Source organism: Sceloporus undulatus, chromosome 4 (assembly GCF_019175285.1).
Source record: "Sceloporus undulatus isolate JIND9_A2432 ecotype Alabama chromosome 4, SceUnd_v1.1, whole genome shotgun sequence".
In the NCBI taxonomy this organism is placed as follows: Eukaryota; Metazoa; Chordata; class Lepidosauria; order Squamata; family Phrynosomatidae; genus Sceloporus; species Sceloporus undulatus.
This window is the reverse complement of record NC_056525.1, coordinates 119,194,932-119,219,944: the sequence shown is the minus strand read 5'-3', so window position 1 is coordinate 119,219,944 and position 25,013 is coordinate 119,194,932. Positions and strand designations below refer to the sequence as shown.

At 38.4% G+C, this 25,013-nt stretch overlaps 1 protein-coding gene across 1 annotated transcript in view; it reads left to right on the top strand.

The window, feature by feature from the left end:
- Positions 1 to 25,013, top strand: part of HMCN1 (hemicentin 1) — a 275,643-nt gene that overhangs the window by 190,338 nt on the left and 60,292 nt on the right. The window contains 18 exon segments of the mRNA XM_042463441.1: positions 239 to 352; positions 1,152 to 1,297; positions 2,672 to 2,822; positions 5,058 to 5,264; positions 7,006 to 7,119; positions 7,436 to 7,623; positions 9,365 to 9,461; positions 12,898 to 13,059; positions 13,974 to 14,087; positions 14,231 to 14,433; positions 15,300 to 15,381; positions 16,006 to 16,137; positions 16,799 to 16,948; positions 17,279 to 17,438; positions 18,928 to 19,052; positions 22,420 to 22,603; positions 23,785 to 23,882; positions 24,101 to 24,379. Coding sequence (XP_042319375.1) covers positions 239 to 352; positions 1,152 to 1,297; positions 2,672 to 2,822; positions 5,058 to 5,264; positions 7,006 to 7,119; positions 7,436 to 7,623; positions 9,365 to 9,461; positions 12,898 to 13,059; positions 13,974 to 14,087; positions 14,231 to 14,433; positions 15,300 to 15,381; positions 16,006 to 16,137; positions 16,799 to 16,948; positions 17,279 to 17,438; positions 18,928 to 19,052; positions 22,420 to 22,603; positions 23,785 to 23,882; positions 24,101 to 24,379 — 2,706 coding nt within the window.

Sequence of the window (25,013 nt, the reverse complement as noted above, 5' to 3'; positions counted from 1 at the left end):
GGCAGCAGTAAAACCTGATGAATGTAGAAAATCAAAACTTTTCTTCTGCTTTTCCTAACTTACACAGACCTCCCAAGAATTCTTTCTAGACTTCAAGTTCAGCATGTGCTGAAATGTGTGGTTTCTTTCTTTTCACTGAGACTATTAGGAGGCTACAATACATGCAGTTCATACTGAGTTCTTAGTTACTTCACAGAAAATTAGGCAATCATTAACTTGAGAAAATTTTTTTTTACAGGTGGCCGAACGCTACAGATTCTGAATGCCCAGGAGGAGAACACGGGTAGATACACTTGCATAGCTACTAATGAAGCAGGCGAAACATTAAAACACTATGAAGTGAAAGTATATAGTAAGTGTGCTAACACCTACCGGCTATTAGTTGACCTCATGTATAAGTCGAAGGCAGGTTTTGGGGCCAAAATTATGGATTTTGATATTATGGATAACCCATGGATAAGTCAAGGGTAAAACAGGGGCATCTAAAGGATGAAGATCTAAAGGATGAAGCAAGGGAAAACAATACCAAAGAACTTACAAAATCCTAGTAGGCATAACTGTTTCTGCTTACACTAAATGCTGGATGGATGAGACAGTAGGTGGGGAAGCAGTATTTTCAGGACAGATTAAACCTTTGTCTTTCACCCGGGGATGGTTCCTTTTTTGAAAAAATAAGAGTTGAAGTACAGTAGTTACATTGACCTATGGATAAGTAGACTTGATGTTTTGGCGGTCAAGTTTTTGACTAAAATTTATGGACGTATACATTAGTATATACAATAGTTTTTGCTGGAATTTATAAAATTTGGTTCTTGCTTTTCCCTCTGCACTGTGGTTTCGCTGTTTCACCAAAACAAAATCAGATAACCTTCCATATTGTTCAGAATGTGTCTATATTCCAAATTTTTGTTGCATTTACGCTGTGGTTTGGTAGGGCCAAACTACAGGGAGGATGCATGCAAATCTTTTTGCTTTTAGCTGCACAAGGTTGTCGTTTTCAGGAAATTAATCTGGTTGTTGGTTTACATGTACAGCAAATTAGTCAGTGACATTTTACTCCTTCCTATGTGCTTGTTTTCGGTGTGACAATTCAACAGTCATCCATGTGAGAAATAGGCATTTCATTTCCTGCCCTTTTTCTTTTTGTACAGTCCCTCCTACCATAAGCAAAGGGGATTTGGCAGGAATTGGCTTGTCCCCTAAAGAGGTGAAGATCAGAGTGAACAACAGCCTTACACTTGAATGTGAAGCTCACGCCATTCCTGCTGCTGGCATCAGATGGTACAAGGATGGACAGGCCAGTCACCAACCTAATTTCTTTGAACCAGAATTTTTAAATAAGCTAAGCTTCTTTACAACAGTTTCGCCCTTCCTTGTATCTATCAACAATATGGTAATCCATCATACGAAGTCCTGTCTTCTCTCTATAGGCTGGAACAGACAGCCCAAACACCTCTGCTTCCAGGTGTCATTGGCATGCAGCATTTAGACGCTGCATGTTGCGATGATGTCTTGAAGCTGCTTGGAAGCCTTGTAGCCAACCATATCTGGTGCTCTTACAGCACGGCATTTATACACCGCACGCCTCAGGAGCAGCTTGAAGCTGGCATGGGGGTCTGGCAGGGTGGCAAAGATTCCTTTTTACTGACCGAAGAAGGAACGGATCTTTTCCACTTTTTTTTTTTTTGGCTGGGTTGATGGCAGATTGAGACTGCAGCGTGTGGTTGCCATGGCCCGAAACCATCTGTTTTGGCCCTATAAAACCTTTGAGCACCGCGTAACCCAGAACTGTAGGATGATATGAGAGGAACTGCCCATTTTCTCTCTTTTTCTATTTTACAGTTCCCCATTTCACCACCTTTTGTTTCCCTTTTTAACACTCAGGGTTTACAATGTATTCCATACATTTGCTCCTCTCATATCCTCTGGTGGATGGGGTGTTACTTTTGGCTCATAGAATTTTGGAGGTGCTGACAGAACAGCAAGATTCACTGACAGAGAAGTGGATACTCTAAGTTTTTCCAGAAAAGTTTTTATTTTGGCAAGTGCTGAAAGTCCTAATATTAGTAAGCACATTAATAGAAATATCATTTTTGTTTCAGATGGCAAACTGGAGAATAGCATAATATATTTTCTTTTAAAATACTTTCTTGTTATTTTGCTGTTCCTAATTATTTGCAAGTGAGGAATAATAATACCTTCAACTTTAGGATGGAGCAGCTAGAAGAAATTGCATATTAAACCATAACTTCTTTCAGGGCTGCCTGTCTGGTGGCCCAAATATAGGCCACTAGCCAAGCCTGGCACTTAATTAGCCACAGTTTTTTTGTTTTGGTTTAGTTTTTTTGCTGCTTCTCCAGAACTGCAGAACAGTAAAGAGGATGATGTGGGAATGATAGAGCAAAGGTTAAAGTGGAGGAAAAATCCAGGTGCTTAAAAACATGTTTTTAATATGGAGTCCACCATATTTCAAATATCTTCTACCAAGGTGTTCCTTAGTCCAGGCAACCTGAGTCTTTGTCCTCCAGCAATGTTGAGAGACCTGGCAAGTTAAGCTGCATGACTAGGTTGGGCTTACCAATTTCAAGTGGTGTAGGCCTATTGTTTGTGTATACAAAACTCTCGTATTTTATGGCATGCTTATGTATCCTTTTGTATGACTCCATTATAGCCTATCCTATCAAATGAACATGTAACAATCCAAGCTAGTGGACGCATCCTGCAAATCAAAGCAGCACAGATATCAGACACTGGCCGTTACAGCTGCATAGCCTCAAATATAGCTGGAGAGGATGAGTTGGAGTTTGATGTCAATATCCAAGGTAAAAGTCTCTCTCTCTCTCTCTGCCTAAGAAAATATGAAGCATGGCATACCTTTGTGTGCTTAGTATAAATTTAATACTAATAACTTGTACTGTTCATTAGTAAATAGTAATATTAGTAGCTATCCTGAAAGTATACCGAGAAATCAGATGGGGGAAAGGGAGAAAGGGAGGGGGGAAAGGGAGAAATTAGTATAGGAATGATTACCAAAGTATACAGTGTAGTACTGAACTCTTGTAAGGGCATGCTGTCTTGCCACTTACCTCTAAATCTGTATCTCAGATTCTGTGAAAAAGGCTCATACTGTACTTAGTAAGGTAGAAGGTAGTAAGAAAAGAAGACTGTGTTATAGATAGAAAAAATCATGGAATCCACGCTCCTGAATCAGCAAGACCTGAGCAGGGCAGTTGAGGATACTGTGACTTGGAAGTGTCTTATTCATGGAGTCACCATAAATGTAAGCCAACTTGATGTCAGTTGTTGTTACGTGTTCAGCCTAGGTAACTGCAGATGGATAAACTAGCCAGTGTGTAAAAGGAAACAGCCTGTAACAGTGCTCACTAAATCAGTCATTCCCAGGGCAGTTCTTTATTTGTGTTTAGAGCAGCATTCAAATGTTTTACACTACGAAATACACCATTCATAGACTTCTGGTGGGGGAAAGGTTGGGGGTCGAACGTGTCTGAGAGCAATCCAGTTCTCAAGGACACTGTCAGATAGTGATCACAAGTTGGAGGAGGTACCTGCACAGGCTGCAGAAAATTCCTCTGGACTGAGGAAGAATCATGTGATAGATCACATCAGCTCATTTTCAACTCCTGCTCATATTTCTGCTCTACTTTCTTTCACTTCTTGTCTCATGTCCAATTTTTTTTTCCAATTCTTCCAATAATTGTCCTATTTGTGGCATCTGTTCTATTGGTCTTTCCACCAATTTGAATGAAAGTCTTCTTTATGTAAAAGTTAATGTCTGAGCTTGGGCTGCACTTCCATTTCTTGACATCATTTTACTCATCTTTTCCCACATTATTTCTTTTTAAATTTTGTTCTTTTTTAGTTTTTCAAAGATCTTTTGTTCATAATTTTGCTTTTATATCTCTGTATATGTATCCTCGGCTTCATATCTTTTATATCTCTATGTTTGTGTACTTATGTATTTAACTCAGTGTCTTTTATGTCTGTTATGTCTCTGTCCTTCTCTCTTTTATATCTTTGTCTTTTCTCTTCATCTTTAACTTTATATTCTTATGTTTTTCTTTGTCTTTATGTCTTTGTCTTATGTCTGTTATGTTTGTCTTACTCTATATTTTTGTCTTTATATCTATCTTTATATCTTCATCTTTCTATCTTTATCTTTCTATCTTTATCTTAGTCTTTACCTTTATCTTTTCTTATTGTATTTGTCTTTATTTTTGTTTAAGTCTTTACCTTTATCTTTGTGTTTTTATCTTTATCTTTATGCCTGTATCTTTACCTTTGCCTTTGATCTTATCTATCTGTATATTTGTCTATCTATATCTCTGTCTCTTTCTCTCTTTATTTCTGGTCTTTGTATTAATTTTCGTCCTTACTCTTGTCTTGTATCCTTCTTTATATCTCTTTTTTGTCTCTTTTTAATTTTATCTTTGCTTTTGTCTTTGTCTCTATTTCTACCATTGTTCTCGTTCTCTCTCTCTCTCTCTCTCTCTCTATCTATCTATCTGTCTGTCTGTCTTTATCTTTATTCTTGTCTTTTGTCTTAGTCTTTATCTTTATTTTATCTTTATTTTCGTACCCATTTCTGTCTTTGTCATTAGGGTTATTTTTGTGTCCTTGTGTTGTTATTTTATTTTTTATTCTATCCTTGGTTTTATTCTTTCTCTTCTTTCTTTAGCTTCATTATTTTGTCACTATTTTTTTTGTCTTCTCCTGTCTAAGTCCTTATCTTTGTCTTTAACTTTCCCCGTATTATCTTTATCTTCATCTTGTCTTTATACTGTCTTGCTGCAGAGATAAGCATCTGCACTGGGCAGTGGGGAAAATTCTCTCTGTTAAAGCAGGTGCAGGGCTTGTAGGACTGTGCATAAGAAAAGCATCACAGAAGGTAACCTCTATATACAATTCTTAAATTTTTTTCACAAAACTAATATTTCATTACCAAGATTGCATTTTCCAATTGTTATTTTTTTTAAAGTTGCAAATCAAGCATTCAATTTTTTTTACTGTCTGTCTATCATTTGTGTCATCCATTACAGTTCCTCCTAGATTCCAAAAGCCACCATTGGGAGATTGGGAAGATGGCAACATGCTGGGTATAGGACAAGGAGGAGAAGCCAAATATGTGATAATGAACAACCCATTTTCATTATACTGTGAAACTAATGCTGTGCCCCCTCCAGTACTTACATGGTATAAGGATGGTTACCCTCTGAGTTCCAGTGATAAAGTTTTGATACTGCCAGGTTTGTATTAAGCAAATTAGCATGCATTTATTCAGAGAATCTGTTAATACAAGCAGTTTTTTTCCCTCTCTCTTAGAGGTCATCTTGCTGTTATTTATATCCTGTGGGCAAGGATATATGTGCCACACATTTATGTGCCACAGCAAGCACAGTATGCACATTTTAAGCTATATTTTCGTGTATTTTTTGGGTTCCATATTGGAGGGAAAGGAGAAGAGATATAAATTAACAAAATAATCAAAGAAACACTACTTCATAACCCTTGCTTACTTTGGGTACAGGAATGAGGCTAGAGACCTCACTTGTTTTAGGTTTCATTGATGTGAATGCTGACAGGTGAATATCACTAACTGGTATTTCTGGAAATCTCTGGCACAAGAAGTGCAATATAAACTTTTAGGGGTGGTACCTGATGGACAAGTACAACTGGAATTTACATATACTGTTATCCTTGGGATCCTTGAATGAGAGACAATTTATGTGAATTCTGTTGGTTTCCTTACTGTTGGGTATTTCTAATGTGGAATAATAACTTCAGGTAAATAGAAGTCATGTACCTATTCAGGCAAATCTGATACTTCTTGTAGATCTTCTGCTGTGTACAGCCATATACTTACAAGACTGAGCTAAAGCTTGAGATTTCACAGCAAAAGATAGCATACTATATCCATATTGTCTTAAAAGGTGCTGTTTTCTGGCATTTTGGAGCTTAAATAAACATGTGAAGCACTAGCTGTTAAATTGTTAACTGGATATACTTCAATTTACACACTGATTTTATGTTAATTAAAAATATGGGATGTGATAGCATACCATCTCTGTCCCTTCATCATCATTTTCTTTGACCTTAATACATTGTACCTTTATGAAAGCAGAGCTTCAGGATTCATAACTGTGTAGTGGGTCCACAGATAATGGAGAATCTCTGCTTTACGCATACAGAAGAGGGTGGTAATAATGACAAAAGAGTGGAGATGGGCTAGCATGCCCTTACTGCTTCTGTATTTAATCAACACAAAAACAAAATAGACATATTTGTATATTGGAAATTGACAGCAAAATAAAGCAGCTTCCAGCCACTTTGAAGGCAGGGCATTTGTATGATGCATGCCTTGAAAGTGGGTTGAAACTGAAATGAAACTGTGCTCTTGGGTTAAAAAACAGAGCAAAAAAAAGTTGGGATATTCCACCTTAGCAGTGAAAACATGCATTTTCACACCCTCATATAAACAGCCTGGCACTAGTGCGGAGCTGCAGCAAAGCAAAAAGAAAGAGAGAGAGAGAGAGTGAGAGAAAGAAAGAAAGAAAGAAAGAAAGAAAGAAAGAAAGAAAGCTGTGACAGCTCCAGTGGATGTAATAACAAGATATACAAACCAGACAGTCCATGAGGTGTGTGTGTGGGTGGAGTGGGATGGGGTGTGAAGGCCTCCATGATTGTGCTTTCCCAGTGTATCCATCACACCCCAATGCACTGATGCCCTGTACTGGCAAAGCAGCACATGTGCAACTGTGTGGCTAATCAAAGGAGAGGCCATCCAGTGGAATGGCATCTGGGCAGGGTGAGAGGTACTTGGGGGCCTCAGGCAATGTGCTTATGCAACATGTGCACAAACATGGAACTGGGTACAAATATTTTAGAGTAAATTATGGAGGAAGAAATGCATGGATATAGTCATTAAGATCCCAAGAGAGGGATCAGTATTTAGGAGGAAGAAAAAAATCTATTTTGTTTCCCATTTAGGTGGACGTGTATTGCAGATTCCAAGGGCTCAGAGTGAAGATGGTGGACGATACATGTGTGTGGCTGTGAATGAAGCTGGAGAGGATTCCATTCAGTACGATGTCCGTGTGCTTTGTGAGCTTACCTTCTGTTGTTTAATTTTAGAATCCTAAACACATGATATAGCAAGATGATTGTAAATAGAACTAGAAAATGATTCCTTTTTTTGGCCTGCAATATCCAAGACCCCTCCAGCTGAGGGATATTTAGTTCATTGGCTTTCTTTTCCTCCCACATTAGAAGTCAGATATCCTAGTTAGGGAAACATTGCGCATGCATTGTAGCCTGGAGTTATGAAAAAAGCTTCTTGCCACTTCAAGATTTTGTTCTTCATGTTATGTTTTGCACCTCTCAGATTCTTGTTCTCTCTTGCCATGTACATTGTCTTTAGTGCCACCATCCATTAATGGACCTAATGGCAACATGCCTGAAGAGGTGACTGTGGTCTTGAGCAAGATGGCAGTGATGGAATGTATGGCAAATGGCAACCCTATCCCAAACATAACCTGGCAGAAAGATGGGCAGCTCTTAGCTGAAGATTCACGACACAGGTTCATAGCTAGTGGAAGAACGCTGCAGGTAACATGATCATTTAATAAAAAAAAACTAGGGATGTTCAGCAAGTGGCTAATGAGCCAGTTCTGGTCCCTTGGTCAATTGGGCAAGCCCTTTGGCAAAAAATCTTTTTGTTTAAGCAGAATTTTAATAGTGGACAAGGGAGGCTTTTTTATTGGAGATAGTTTTTATGTATTGTTTAAACTTTTGTTTTAATTGTGATGGTTTTAATTGTTTTTAAAATTGCATGGGTAAATTTTAATTGTTTTTTCTCCTATGAGCCATCTTGAGCCCACTTTGGGAAAAAGGTGGTGTGTAGATGAAATGGAAACAGACAAACAAACAAATTCTTCTGCTTTCTTTTTTTGAGTGTTGGTAAAATGTGAGAGAAATACCACTCCATACAAATATAGTACTGAATCTTTCATTACAAGATGGTGCTCACTTTAACATTGGCTATCAATTAATAATTCTACAGATGACAACATATATAAGTTTTAAGCCACTATTTGGAGAACAAAACGCAGAACTTAGTCACTGCCACCCTATATCAGTGTCTTCTATATTCTCAAGTCAACATGTGCAAGATTTATTTGTCTGTCTTTCAGGTCTCCAACCAGCATTGCTTGCTGGTTTTACTGCTGAAAGATACGAATTTTTCTAATAATATATGGGAGTCCTTATAATCTAACTATTGAAAGTGACAAAAATATTTGTTAAAAGTAGGAACAATGCACTTCTATGCATATCAACTATCAACATCCATGTAAAATAATATGTATACAATATTAACAATGTTGATGTATATATAATTCAGAGGATATAATGGGAGTAGTTGCAATTTCTTATAAGCATTTATATTGTTGCTTTATTTCTGTGATCTTTTCCCTATAGGTACTTCCTATGAGGTCTAGGATGTCTCAGTTCTTTCTGAGGCCACAAACCCCTTTAGTAGACAGAGAACACTTAATATCTCTCTCTCTCTCTCTTTCTTTCTCTCTCTCTCAAAAAACCCCAAAATAAAACAAAAAACCTTCATGCTTTTCAATTAAGAAAATAATTTTAGGTGCTGTTAGGTAAAATGTACAACCCTAGCTTTTTTTTTAAAAGTATACCTTTTTATTTTGCTAATGGAATTTATATTTCTTGGACTTTAAAATACTTTGTTTCCCAGTACCACATGGCTAGAAGGTTGAGTGGCCTGCCTTGCATAGATATCCCTCCATAATCAAAACAACAACACCAATGACTTGACAAACTGCAAGCCTGTGACTAACATTATCATCTTTTCTCCTGTATTATTTTAAACACCTTTGCCTGATGAAGAAGCCAACGGTGCTTCAAAACCTTGAAACATATATTTTATGCATTTTAGTTGTCCCCCAAAGGTATCACTGTTTTGTGATTTTGGATGTTATTGTACTTTGCTATATGTCCAACAAGGCTACCTTGGAAAAGTTTCCTTATCATACTGTCTCTATGGCAATGTGGGAGGCCAGCTATCTCATTCATGTGGTAAAGACAACAAGAAGATACTCTTGGGAATGAAATGTTTATGCTAAAAAATAGTGTGTGCAGTGTGACTGGGAGATGGATAGTAAGTATACACACACACACACACACACACACACACACACTAAATGTTCAACTATATGTAATCATCCATATAAACAATTATTCTCCTCTTACTTGTTGTACTATAAAATGTATACCAGCTTTTGGAAGAAAAGGAACTCTGAAATTCTCATTTATCTTCTTTTTTTAGATCCTCAGTTCTCAAATAGCTGATACAGGCAGATATGTCTGTCTTGTGGAGAACATGGCAGGAAGTGCCAAAAAATATTTTAATCTTAATGTCCATGGTAAGATTACTGATTTCTATTATGATTACTTATTGCCTTACTGTGTGTTCACAAAAACAAATAAAATACCAGAAAAATGTTAACTGTACTTAAAGATGGATCAATTGGCAGTCGAGGCATTGTTTCAGCAGGGGGCTAAAGTCTGTATTCAAACAACGAAGACTATAGTTCCTGAGATTATTCAGAGCACAAGGAGAGAAATATCACATTTATTTAAGCAAGTCTCTTTGTTCCTTTGTATCAGATCTCAAGAAAGGGGACGCAGTAACTAACTGTAGCATTAATCACACATGATGACCATGTGATGCTCAAAATTTTACAAAAAGGACTTCTATCATATATGGAATGAGAAGTACCAGATGTCAAACATGGGTTTAGAAAAGGAAAGGACACTAGAGATCAGATTGAAAACACATGTTGGATAACTGGGTGCATCAAAGAATTTCTAAAGAAAACCAGCCTTTTCTTTATAGATTATAGCAAAGCCTTTGATTATGTAGATTAGTGGTCCCCATCCTGTGCCCTTTAAGGGATTTTGGACTTCAATTCCCAGCATCCCAGACTATTGGCCAATATGGCTGAGGGTTCTGGGAGCTAAAGTCCAAAATCTCTTAAAGGACACAGTTTGGGGACCACCGGTATAGATCATGAAAAACTATGAACCACTCCTAAAGAAATGAATGTGCCTCAACATTTGTGCAACAACATTTGATTATCTTGATGTGTAGTCTGTACTCAGTACAAAGACAGAATATGGAGAACCAGAATGGTTTCCGATTGGTAAAACAGGTCAGACATGGCTGATTATATCATCCTATATACTAAATATATACAGAAAGATGGATTAGATTAGGAAGAAGGAGGTGTGAAAATTTGAGGAAAGAATGTCAACAATTTCCAATAAGCAGATGACATAATTCTACTAGCAGAAAATACAGTGCGCCCGCGCCATACGCGGCCTTGAGCATACGCGCTCAAGCCGCAGCACGCGTGCGGGGCAGAAGGGGCAGCACGTCCCATTCAATTGCACCTGTGCCGCCGTGCCGTGCATGTTTCCAATGGGGCTTGAGCATAGGCGGAATTCGCCTTATGCGGAGGGATCTGGAACGCGTAAGGCGAGGACGGACTGTAGTTTAAAAAATGGAGCAGCTATTGAGGAAAATCAAGTGAGAAAGTGTGAAAGTGATGTTGGTGTTGAACGTTAGGAAAACAAAAATAATGACCAGAAACAATTCACACAACATTAAAGTAAATGATGAAAACATCCCAGACCCTTTGCAAAAAACATGGACAGCCACGTCCCATATTATTCAGTGACAGCAACATGTCTGTGCACCCACCCGCACTACCATTGGATAATATGGGATGTGAGAATCTATGGATTGCCAGCCCACCGATATGAAGATCCACTGTCGTTAAAGATTTTCTTTACCTTGGTTCAGTCATAAATTGAAATGGAGATTGTAGTAAAGAAATCACAACAAGATTAGGCTTGGAAGGTGAGCTATAAAAGAACTAGACAAAATTCTCAAGTGCAAATACATAAATTTGGCGATGTCATAATATTTCTAATTTCTATGTGTGGTTGTGAAAGCTGGACAGCTGATAGGAAGAGAATCAACGTACACTGGTACCCCGGGTTACGAAATTAATTCGTTCCGCCGCTGCTTTCGTAACCCGGGATACTTCGTAAGCCGAATAGCCCATAGGCGCTAATGGGGAAAAGCCGCGGCTGCGCCGCGGCTCCATTTAAAAAAGCGGCGGGGTTTTTTCGTAACCCGAAAAAACCTTCGTAAGCCGAAACAATAAATCCCTATGGGATTTATTCGTATCCCGAAAATTTCGTAACCTGGGTATTTCGTAACCCGGGGGACCAGTGTATTTGGAATGTGGTGCTGGACTAGAACTATATGGATACCATGAACTCCCAAAAAGACAAACAAATGGAATGAAGAGCAAATCAAACTGTGTTTTGTCATGCTTTGGAATATCACAACAAGACATAATGCATTAGAAAAGACATTAATGCTTGATAAGGTGGAAAGCAGTAGGGAAAGAGTAAGACCACACAACAGGGCACAGCATTTTCTGCCAGGTCACACAATTTTCTGCACATAAATATTATTTTCTGCACTGAAAAAGCCTATTTCTGCACAAAATGCTGTAATTAGGGACTTATTTTGCACAAAATTCAAATGTTGTTCTGCACAGAAGGCCTTTTTTTGTACTAGAAACAGCTATTTCTACATCGAAAAATAATAATTTTGCAGCTATTTTTTTCCCTTGCAGAAAGTATTGTTTTAAAATTAATCGTGTGTGAATTTTGTGTGGAATTTGTTCTGAATTGTGAATAGGCTTCAGAAACTGTGTGCCTTTCAAAGGCTTTCTTAAAGTGGGCAGAAAATTCCTAAAGTTACTAATTGCTTGCTGTGAGAAGAAAATTAATTAAGAATTACATCCCTAGTGCTCTGATATCTGTGTTAGAGATTTTTCCCGTTTGTATTCCACCTTTTTCTTTGTTAATAACTTTGTCAGAAATCTATATTTGTGTCTCTTTCCATGTATCCTTCTTGGTATGTCCTTATAAATGCTTACTTTCTTTCCTCCTATTATCAATTTTTCAAGACATTAATGCCACTCAGTTGTGTTAATATGATCTGAGAAGAATGGCCTTTTATAGATAATTGGTATTAATTAAATTATTTACCAGTCAGTTGAATTAGTATAGACCTATGGGCATGTCAATAGCAACAAACTGAAGTGTTTGTTATTGATTTCTCTCACTGTATAACTTTCAATGTATCCTTCTCCCAGTTATTCTTACATTTGTCCTCTGACACAGAGTAGTCTGAGGTCTTTTTTAAAAATAAATTTGTACAGAAATGCAAAGTGACATAGGATATGATACACTATATGTGTACTTTTCACTGGATGCTTACGGTGTTCCATAATATATATGTGGCAAATATTGATATAAATTTAGAAGTGCTGGCAATCCATTCTTTGCTAGTTAGCCAAATCTTGATCAAAATGAAAAATGTCCTATCGTCATAGAAACTTCTGGAGGTTGTTTTATCAATTGCAAGATACAAGGGTATAAAGTTCTGAGACCACTTGGGGCATCCTTCAGTATGAAGCAGCATCCAGTTTTATAGTAGAATAAAAATACTAGAAATTGAATAATGAAATTTAGTGTGAAGTCAAAGACTTTCATGACCAGCATCCATAGTTTTTTGTGGGCCCTTTGGGCTGTGTGGCCATGTTCTGGATAAGTTTACCCCTGACATTTCACCAGCATCTGTGGTTGGCATCTTCACAGACGCTGGGTAATGTCAGGAATAAACTCTTCCAGAACACTGCCACATATCCCGAACCCCCCACAAAAACTGTTTCTATAAGCAAAACTGCAAACTTTCAGCCTATTATCTTTTGACAGTTCCTCCAAATATTGTTGGCATTAATCCTGGGAACCTGACTGTTGTGGTGAATAACTTCATCTCCTTGACTTGTGAGGTTACTGGCTTTCCACCTCCTGACCTCAGTTGGCTCAAGAATGGAAAACCACTCAGCTTGAATACAAATGCTCTTATCATACCTGGTAAGCAAACTGTGCTGTTTTTCTACAGAGGCATTCTTTGCCCCTTTATCTTAACAGGGCTGACAAGAAATATAGATAAGGCCAAAAGTATGTTTAATGTATTTCTGTTCAAAATGCATATCTCCTTTGCATATTTCACCAAAATACATTTGGCATTATATATTCTTAAATGTTTTAAAAACATTACTGGTTCTTAAATAATTTCAAGAAACTGGCTCAGATTGGAAGGAAAGTTTTATATCTGTTTGGAACAGCTAGCTGGGTAGCTTACAGTACTTTCTTGTTATCTTTCTAAAAAATGAATGGTTCTTTTGTCCTATTCCCAGCATTTTTGGAAACATTTATGTTTGAGCCTCCCAAAATTTAGACATAGGGGCTCATGTGACAACTGTTAATCATTCCAACAGTTAAAATGGACAATTGAAGACAAAATGAGAGAGACAATGTTGAGGACGTGCTTTGAATAAAAAGGGGCATTAAGGAAAGATGATAATATAAGGGGGGGGGAAGGTTTTTTAATTCCTTCTATTTCTCACAACTGATATAAAAAGAGACACAAAAAGCCTGACTATCTTCCAGGAATTGGAAGAATATTTGCCATTGTTCTTTTCCCAGCTGAAAAACAGGCTCCCTAACATTTTAGAAACCTGATCAGAAAGAATAATATGGAGGCAGGAAATCTGTGCAATTAACCACTGTTATTTTTGTGCAGAAATGTACGTGAGATTTTTTGTGGAAACAGTAGATTTTCTGCAAAAGACCTTGGGTTTTTCATATTGTATAGTTCTTTTAATTTGTAAGCTGCTTTGTGTCCCAATTTGGGGGGGGAACTGGCTATAAATAGATATAACAAGTAGAATAACAATGTTATAATGACCTGTTTCAACAATTTTGTCATCTTTGTACAATTTCAGGTGGTCGCACCCTGCAGATTCCTAGGGCACGTCTGTCTGATGGTGGAGAATATGTTTGCATAGCTAGAAACACTGCTGGAGAAAGCAGGAGAAGGAGCTTCCTTACTGTTTATGGTATGTTTCTATATCCTTAAAATAAGAGAACTTGAAAAAAATCAATATTAATATCTAATAACTCTTCTTAATGTAGCAATTCCTCCTGCTGGATTTTTTTTTTTAATCCCACCTTTTTTCTTTTGTTCCCTCTACCTCAAAAGTTCCCCCGAGTATTAAAGACCATAGTGGCACAGCTCTGTCAGTTGTAAATGTGAGACTGGGAATGTCAGTTACCTTAGAGTGTGAATCCAATGCTGTTCCACCTCCTGTCATCACCTGGTATAAAAATGGGCGCATGATCACTGTTTCATCTAATGTGGGGATCATAGCAGATGGACAAATGCTTCATATCAAGGCTGCTGAGGTATATACATTTATTCTATTCCTTTGCTTTCGTTTACATATATAGCTCATTTTTTGCCACTAATAACTAAAGGGATCTTAAGTGTGTGTGTGTGGCACATGCAAACACGCATGTGCCTTCAATTTGCCTATTGACTCATGAAGACACCATGAATTTCATAGAGTTTTCTTAGGCAAGAAATACTCAAAAGTGGTTTTCCCAGAATCTTCCTCTGAAATATAGCCAACAGTACCAGGTATTCTTTGGACGTCTCCCATCCAAATACTAACCAGGGCTAACCCTCCTCAGGGATATCAAACTGTCCTTAAATTGCAACAAAAAAGTAATATGGCAAAAGGTTAAAAAGTGATAATAAGCCAGTTTTCAACTAATTCTGTTTATATAAAAAGCCTTTTAATCACACCTCTTATTAGGGTTTTTTTTTTCTTATTGTTGGATTAATGAAGATAAATTGGTTCCACAAAACCACTCTGGGAGCTAAATTCAGTCTGTGCCTCTGCTGACATCTCTTCACCCTCTCCACTCTGTTGACTGTTTGCATGACAGACTGGATCTTTTAATCAATTGCTGTAATTGCTAAACACTAACATACCTGGAAAAAATTGTACACCTCTTGCTTATTTTCAGTTTGTATTTCATGCCAGCTGATTTTTGTAAATGGTCTGTCTACATATTCAGGAACAAAAACGTAGGCTGAAAAGAAGCTCTGTTCAATTCTTAGTGGCAACTCAGTTCAGTTTTTGTGGGATTTTGCACTGAGCCTTTTAACACAATGCAGGTTATAATACAAGTCAGAATTTTGTTTGCATTTTCAAATTATCGAGAAACGTATGCTTGCATATCATTTTTTCTTTTTACGTTCTCAGGTGTCTGATACAGGTCAATATGTATGTAAGGCAATAAACATTGCAGGACGCGATGACAAGAATTTCCATCTTAATGTTCATGGTAAGCTGTATGAACTCCAAGTGAGTTAACTGAGAGAGTGGCTTTCATATTAAGAGCAGAGAGAGATATGTCAGGGCTATTTGTTTTCAGCTCTAACCTTGCAGTGGGTGCTTCTGTACTTTTCTTGCTGCTTCTGGTGACAGCAGGACAAAAGACTATTGTGTAGTGTAGAAAGGGACAGATCACAGAGTTCAGTTCCCATCCATTCTGATAATCTTGGGCGGGATACAAACCGCCATATAGTACGTATTCTATACGTACTAGGGTTAGGAAGGGGCGGTGCTTCCGCACCCCCCTAACCCTAGTACGTATAGAATACGTACAACATGGTGGCACCCCTTCCACATCGGGGCCGCCATGTTTACGTACTGAACGCATAGCGTCCAGACGTGTCACGGCGCCTATGACGTCGTGAATGCGCCAGCGGCGCCTCGCGACGTCATAAAGACGCCACAAAAAGAAGCTCCGAAATGGAGCTTCTTTTTTGCTCCGCGCGGGAGCCGCGTGGTTTGGCTGCTGCAGCTCCCGCGCGGAGGAAATGTATCCCGCCTTGGTTTCTAAGACCAGCCATGTTGTGTTTTTTTAGTAATTTTGTATGTGTGTGTGTACTCTTCTCATCCACAGTACCACCCACCATTGAAGGCTCTGAGCAAGAGTGGATCAATGAAACTATCAGTAACCCTGTAACCTTTACATGTGATGCTACTGGAATTCCTCCACCAACCATAACATGGCTCAAGAATGGAAAGCCGCTTGGTAACGCATTAGTGCAACTCATTTTTGTTGTTGTAAAATAATTGCTTGTACAGTCTTTCTAGATTAAAAATGAAAAGTACATTAAGTGGAAACACAACAGGACAACTACCTATTAGAACACAAGTTGAAAACATTCCTCTTTCTCTTGTTTTACTTTCTAACAGAAATATTATATTGCTGTACCAGAGCAAGCCTAACCTGACTGAAACAGCTGGAATTTTTACAAGTGATTTAGTAGTGATAAGCTTGCTCTCCTCCTAAGTCTTCCTCAGGGTACTTAAAAATATTGGATCTGTTATCTGTTGTAGAAACAAAAGGACAGTGCAAGCTCCATGTTCGCTACCTGTAATATATGTTGAACATATGGCTGTTGGTTATTAATTTTAAACAAAGATTTATATATGTGAAGTGAAAGTGACTCTATTTGTATAAATCTGAAAATTATACATACTGTCAAATACAATTTTTTTAAAATTAAAATCTATCTTAACTTGTCACTGCAGTTTAATATGTTTAATTATTTTATTGTTTTAAATTGTATGGCTTGTTTTAATACTTTTTGTAAGCATTCCTGAGATCTTTAATATAGGGTGTGCTAGACGTATCTTAACAACAAGAACAACAACATGGTGCTAATTTTGTTTTGCTTCTCTTCATTCAGAGAACTCTGCCTCGCTTGAAATGCATATTTTGTCAGGAGGCAGCAAGCTGCAAATTGCAAGGTCCCAATATTCAGATAATGGAAACTATTCCTGCATCGCTTCAAATGTCGAAGGCAAAGCTCAGAAATTTTATGTGCTTTCTGTTCAAGGTACTTATATGTGTGCATATGTGTGTTCTCAAGCCTTTTCAACTTATTTTTATACAAAAGCTCCAAAGCACTTTACAGATAAATATCCTAATTTTAAAAGTTGGCATAATCCACTTTAGCACTGGCACTTTGGAAATGAGAACACTCCCCTTCCTACCTTCATCCAATCTTTGCTCTTTCTTGAGTACATGTTTTTAAAACCCAAACTTGAGTAACTTCTCCCAGACAGCAGTGAGGGTTGTTTTCTAAAGCACACCTGATTCCCTTCTGTGAGTGCATGTTCCTTCTCCCACCTCTCATTATCTGGCTAATACTTTTTTCTTTCTAAAGTTCCCCCGGATATTGCTGGGTCTGAAATGCCAAGTGAAGTCAGTGTTCTCCATGGGGAAGACATCCAGCTTTCCTGTAAGGCCAAGGGAATTCCCAAGCCTGTAATTCAGTGGCTGAAAGATGGAAAACCAGTTGGTAGTGATGAATCCCAGCGGATAAGGTTAAGTGTTGAATTCTGTCATTCTAAACTCAATGGGAAGAAAGGCTTAACAGAATTACAGCTGGCCCTTCACATTTGCGGCTTTGACTGTTCTCTAGAAACCTCCAGGTCCTCCAGTGCAACTATGCCAGAAGTGGACCATAGAATTGTATTGGAGAACCTAGAAGTTCCTAGAGAATACACTTTTCTAGGCATTTATGAGTCCTCAAACATGATTCTACAGTCAACTTGTGGCAGATGTTGACCATAGAATTGCCCCGGAGGACCTGGAGATTCCTAGAGAGGTGTTTGCAGTTTTTCCATATTCATGGGCGTCCTTCACTGCAAAACCCAGTAAATGTGGAAGGACCACTTTATTTAAAAATTACATGAGTCCTTTAACTACACTGGTCACACATTTTTGCAACTGCAACAAAACAAGCATAAACATATCAGTATAGGCAAATCATTCTTGGTAATAATTTGAGCACTCTTCTGTGCCATTTAAATATTAAGTATCATTATGAGAATTATCACATTTTAAATGATGCAGAAATGATGTTATCTTTTTTTAAATAAAACTTTAAAATGATGCAGAAAGATAGATATTACAAGAAGAAAAGTTGTCTTCTTTTCTTTATTTAGTATGCTGTTTATTTAAAAGATTAAAAAATCATATTTTTTTATAAAGGTCATAAACAATGAAATAGAATAAAAGGTCGTAATACTAAAGTAAAAAGCAGCAAAAGTGCAGTAAGGCAGTATGACCAATTTGAAACTTTCAGGGGGATGGGATTTTACTCTAAACTCTAAAGAAGTTATCCAAGGTGATAAACCTGTGTTGGGGTTTAGGAAGAGCCAGCATGCTGTCGTGGCCTGAGCTTTGCACTATGACTCTGGAGATCACAATTCAATTCCTTGCTCAGCCATGGAAACCCACTGGGGTGACACTGGCAAAATCACAGACTCTCAGCCCCAGAAAACCCTGTGATAGGTTTACCTTAGAGTCGCCATGAGTAGGAAATGATTTGAAGGCAGGCACACAGCAACTAAAAAAAAAACTTGTATAGCTCCTTTTTACTAAAATCTAGCGCACATTTATCACTTCAGTTATATGGAAGCCACCGAGGGAGGGCATGATTGACTGATAGGAAGTCTGAACAAGTTTGTTCTTCATTCTAACTTTTTATTCCACTTAATTATTATACTGGGCAGAATCCAATTGGGTATTAAACCAACATTGACTATTGTATACTTTAAGTTCCCCACATACCAACTGTGCAATGGGCACAGCTCCACTGCATGGCTGAAATGGGAGCCAGAACAGCCACCTGAAAGTCATTGCTGCCACCAGCTGAACTTTGCATTTCACAGACACTAAACAGCATCTTGGACAATGTTTGAATCCCAAAACCTAAGGTCTTATATTCAGGCACATTTGCCATGGTGCTAAGGTGAATGCATAAGGACTTGATTATAAACTAAATTGTTCTGTGATTTCTTATTCTAGCCTGGCTCCAGATGGCAGCTTATTGACCATTTTTAAAGCCCTTGCAAGTGATGTGGGGAAATATACTTGTGTTGCTACCAATCCTGCAGGGGAAGAAGACAGAATTTTCAATGTGAATGTATATGGTAAGTTTTCTCTTATAGAGTCTTTTCTGCTTTGCAGAGGAAGAAGAAGTCATCAAGGTCTTATGTGGACATAAGCATTACTTATGTTAAACAATGAACCAACAGTTAAATAAATAGGTGTGGCGCATTCAACCTTTTCTAGAATTACAAAAAATCTTTTGGAGTTAATGTACGAGCCTTTAGGTTTTCGGATCTTGAAGACTTTGTGTCTCTGTTATGTACTTGATAAAGTTATTAAAAATCTTACCCTGCATGCCTGTTTCTTAATAATACAAGTTTGAGACCTTATAAATTGATATCTTGGTGCTAACAACGCAACCAGAAAGCAGAAGCACTTTTTTTTTTTAAAATGAATCTCTTATAAACCAATAATTTCCATTTTGAAAACTTAACCACACTTTTCACATTCTATGTGAATCCATGCATTTTACAAGGGAAAATATGTAGAAATTCTTATTTAAGAAAAGTGGTTTAGAGCAAGGCAAATTCATGGAACTGTTAATTTCCAAATGACTGAAGTACTGTATATAAATGAGCTTAAGGGAAAGTTGAGCTACTTCTGTGTCATGTAGCCCTAGCAGAAGGACCTGTACTAGTTCCAAGCAAGCCTGGCGAAAGGGATGGGCAACATACAACCTACAAACCGTGTGTGACTCCATAGATTTTTCTTTAAACCTCAAATAAATTTACCACTGCTCCACCTGAAGCATGTTTCAGCTGTTCCTTGCTTCTTGTGGAATTGCTGGGGCAATGTGGGAGGGATATGATATAGCTCATGACAAATTATATGGGGTCCATACTCTTATACCTCCATATTACTCTCCCAGGGGACAAGTAACCTGAAGAAGAAATAAGTGTGGGACATCAACCATTTTGTATTTTATCTCTTTTGGATTATATGTCTGTCAGAGTGGTGGGCAAGCTGGTGGCCTTCATATGTTTTGGTCCATAACAGCCACAAGCTGCAGTATGGTCATTGGCTAGGGATTATGGGAGTTGTAGTTAGTTACAAAGGTCTGCAGAATTAGTGGGTCCTAAATGATGTGTCATGTCCTTGTAGGGTGGAAACTCAGTGGCTACTTGAAAATCGATGCAAGTGTTCAGTCTTCCAGAAATGGGTGTATGCTGAAAAGTCATCAATAATATTCATTCCTCATAATAATAATTCTGTAAAGTGGTTTTAGTTCAGCCAGAATTCAAATCCATCAACATATTTTTCCCCTTTTTGGCCCTTGGCACTTCTATAAGTTGTCAACTACTAGGCTTTGGGAAATACAAGTGTCTGATTCATTTGTTATCTACACTTTTTAAAAAGAATAATCTTTTCTTTATAGTCCAACATGTCCTTAATATTAATAATGATAATTTAATTGTGCATAGGAAAAGATTCCAAGAGCAGCATCTGAAGGAGGGGTGAATCTGAAGTGTTTCCAAATATACATCTTAATGTTTGTAGGTTTTGTATTACAGTGGTACCTCGGGATACGAAATACCCAGGTTACGAATTTTTCAGGATACGAAAAAATCCCATAGGGATTTATTGTTTCGGGTTACGAAAGTTTTTTCGGGTTACGAAAAAACTCCGGCGCTATTTTAAATGGAGCCGCGGCAGAGCCGCGGCTTTTTTCCCCATTAGCGCCTATGGGTTTTCGGCTTACAAAGGCTTTTCGGGTTACGAAAGCGGCCGCGGAACGAATTATTTTCGTAACCCGAGGCACCACTGTAGTTTGCTGCTCTTCTCTGACTTAAAAATGTGGCTGTTTTTCTTCTTAATACCAGCATTATCATCACACAGCCATTAGACATGACCATGTGATGGGGACTAGAGTTTTGAAGTAACAAGTTGCATGTAAAGTGGACACTGCAACAAGTTACTTTTTCATTACATGTAATTGAGATACTTTAATAATTACAAATGTTTTTTCAGTTCCTGGTAACTGAGGGTATAACAGTGATACAATTTAGACAGAACATAGAGTTTGATTTGCTCCCTGGCAGTCTTGTCAAAAACATTTTTGAGTTGTAAGAAATACGTATAGGTAGTGTGCATTTTGTATTTTATTTTCCTCATTAGTCCATTCATTTGACAATGGTAGGTAATATACTGTAGCAATCTCCAAATTTTTAAACTATAGTACTTATACTCAGTGTGGGCCATGGTCAGGGATTAGGGGCGTTATAGTCCAAACACCTAGATATTACTAGGTTACCTACACCTTATACTGAGGTACCCATTTATAAATAATACTTTGCCTAAGCCCACATTGAAATAATTGTGAAGCCTTCCCTGTTGTGAGGTTCTGGTTTTGTTACTGAACCTTTGCCAAATTCTGATCAGTCATCTGGAGAGGAGAGAAGGTAACAGCAGGATAGAGATGATAAAAATTAAAGCACAATGGTTATCTTTTGTGTCTCCTTTGATGGATTGAACAGGAACTGCTTTCTGGCCAAAGACACAATTCTGTGATAGATTTATAACAAAATTCAGCATGATTTGGCCAAGGGAATAGCTCCAAGAGGTGGAGTGGAGGTTCGGATTCAGACATTTGGATATTATTTCATTTGGAATAGTGTGGGGAATGTTTCTTTGGATCAGAGAAACAGTATTATGGTAGTCTTGAGGTTCAGCACCAGGTGAACTACTTTGCCAAGAATAGTAATATTAGCTTATGAGCCTGCCTAACAACTTTTCCTCTAATGACGCCCTAATCCAAGATCCTATCCGAAGACACTGGGCTACATGAAGCAAAAAAACAAGTTCCACTGTTACCAGTTCCCAGGTACAAAACCTGACTGGATTGGCAGCTGAATTTATTCTTTAACAGCGCTAACATCCTGCACTACACCTTGACTGCAGCATGCTGGTTTAAGGCATGCAGGGTCATCTACGTGGCACACAATTTTCTCCCCCAACACCTTGCTCCTTGTTCCCTGGAAGTGTCTGCTTTTGGGAGTGTCTTTAGTCTACCTGATAACAAAGCTGAACCTGCTGTTCCTAGTCTTCCTCCTGTCAGAAGTGTCTTCTGGGCACCGCAGACAGGCCCTTTTAAATGTGGTGCCCAAAATCAGCCTCCTAAAGTGGTTCCACTTGCCTTTGTCACTTTCAGATGACACTGGGGATAATTCTATGCAGCAGCACTGTCTTGCAGAATGTCATCTTGAAAATGTCTTTTATCCTGCTACTGCCATTTAGTGTTATTTTTAGCAATGTGTTTTTGATTTGTGGTTTTCCTGATTTTATTTTTATCATGCTATATTGTTTTTATTTTGAGTATAAGTTGCTCTGAGAGTTTGTTAACAAATGCATTGTACAAATGCCATAAATAAATATTTTTTTCTCATTACCCCATTTGGTTGCAATATTTAGTTCCACCCATTATAACTAACAATAAGGATGAGCCTGAGGCCCTAACAGCTTTACTGGACACTTCAATAAACATTGAATGCCAAGCTGTGGGTACTCCACCACCACAGATAAATTGGTTGAAGAATGGTCTACCTCTCTCTATCTCATCACACGTCAGGTTACTCTCAGCAGGACATATTCTCAGGTAATGTTTCCACGATTTCTGTTCTTTTGTGCTCAGTTTCAGTCTTGTGTTGGGAAGAAATCTCTGCCTGTTCTGAGTAACAATCCCAAGAGGTAGGACTATTCATGAGAAGTAGATGGAAGATTTCTATACTATTGAGTGCTGACACCCAATATTCAACAGCAATTTTACATGAACTGTTATTTTGTAGGGTTCTGTAACAACAGGTTGTTCCATGTCAGTGGATTGAGGAATGGGTGTTTTATACTAAACTTTACAGAAAGTGGTGGAGTCTCCTTCTTTGGACGTTTTTAGACAGAGACTGAATGGCCATCTGTCAGGAGTGCTTTGATTGTGTATTCCTGCATGGCAGGGGGTGAGACTGAATGGCCCTTATGGTCCCTTCAAACTCCATGGTTCTGTGAGATCATCATAATAAAACAACAACTGAATTAAAAATAATTTTAAAGCACAAGAAGGAAGCTCTAAAACAATCCCTATTAAAGTGTTCCATCCATCAGTACTTCAGTCAGTTGCCAAAACCTGCTTGAGTTGAAAGATATTAGTTTGGTAAACCTTTGCAATTTGTTTCTCCCTAGAAGGGCAGGCTGAGGTGCAACTGTGGAGAATGTCTACTTCTGTATTTCTGGAGAGGGTGTCACCCATGAACTGATTAACCCCCACTGCTGCCCAAAGCCAGCAGAGCTCACAGGATCTTCCTATGTCTACTGAAGACCTCTAATGAAAAAGTTGTTGTGTGCCTTCAAGTTGTTTCTGACTTATGGCAACCGTAACGAGAACCTATCATGTTTTTTTGGCAAGATTTATTCAGGTGGGCTTGCCTTTGCCTCCCTCAGAGACTGAGAGAATGTGCCTTGCCTAAGTTAACCCAGTCAGTTTCCATGCACAAGTAGGGAGTTGAACCTTAATTTCCAGAGTTGTATTCCAACACTCAAGGCACACAACAACAGCACAACAACAATTTCTAGGACTCTCTGGCCAAGGGAAGTTACTGAACTTTACAACTGACCCTTATCAGATGCTCCTACACCATAGATTTCATGTATTCATGAGACTCTTGATACCTGACGAAAAGCTTTATTGGGTAGTGTGTAAGATTAGAACCCTGTGCAAGTGGTGAAAGTGAGTGGGCCATGTTATGTTGTGATATTCCAGGAAATGTTCATGGTTGTGTCTTCCAGAATTGTAAGAACACAGATAGCTGATGTTGGCATGTACACATGTGTAGCCTCCAACAGAGCTGGTGTAGACAATAAGCATTATAGCCTTCATGTCTATGGTAAGCCCCTCTATATATTATAAAGTGAAATGATTACATTTCTGTGAGTTAATTTCTTAAGGTGTTCATGCTATACCCAGTTTCCTGGTGTATGTGCTATTAAATTTAGTATGATTTTTTTAAAATGAAAAGTCACATGTAGAATTACTTAAAGCTTTGTGTTTAAAATTCCATATTGGGTTAATACTATCAATTATCACCATGACGTTTCTCTGCAGTACCACCAAGCATTGACAATACTGGAGGAACCGAAGAAGTAGTTGTTGTACAAGGGAATCCAGCCTCTTTGGTGTGTTTGGCTGATGGAACACCAGCACCTCATATGTCATGGCTTAAAGATGGCCAGCCTTTAAGACTTGGTTCCCATGTGACTTTGGAAAACCAACAAATGGGTCTTCATATAGCAAAATCAGAGGCTGATGACACGGGTAGATACACCTGTATAGCATCTAATGAAGCTGGGGAAGTCAACAAACACTTTACTCTTAAAGTACTAGGTAAGAATTTTTGAAGATTAATTCAATAGTTTAAAGATCCTGGAGGCATGGCTAGTTACAGCTGTCTTCTTCTAAAACTGCGGCTCTAAATAAGGTTTTGTTTGTGAATTTTTGTTGTTAACTGTCTTTGAGTTGACTTTGACCCATGGTGATCCTATGAATGAGAGTCCTCCCCTCCAAGTCACATTATCCTCAACTGCTGAAGAAGTGGAGTAAAGCCGTGGTGGCAGTGGCTAGGGTGCCCTTTCCATGGCACAAAAAGAAGCTGCTTTTTGAGGCTTCTTTTGGCTCCCTGGAAAGGACAGATCGGGCCACAGTGTCCAGTTGCTGTGATCCTAATCCAGTGCTTCCAGGGGTGGTATGGAACCACCCCTTAGGGGCTGTGTGTTGAGCCCCTTAGTCCCAATTGCTAGAGTTCTTTAATGGTAAATGAGCATCTATGTAAATGCTTGATTAAGGTGCATTACAGACCGCCCAAAACGGGTGGTCTCGTGCCGCTGCCGGTTGCTGCATCCGGGAACTGCAGCAGCCAAACCGTGCGGTTCCCGGGCGTGGCAACAAAGAAGCGCCAAAATGCACTTCTTCCTGGGCCCCGGAAGAGTTGCTGCAAGGCGCAAGGTGTGCACTTGCAGCA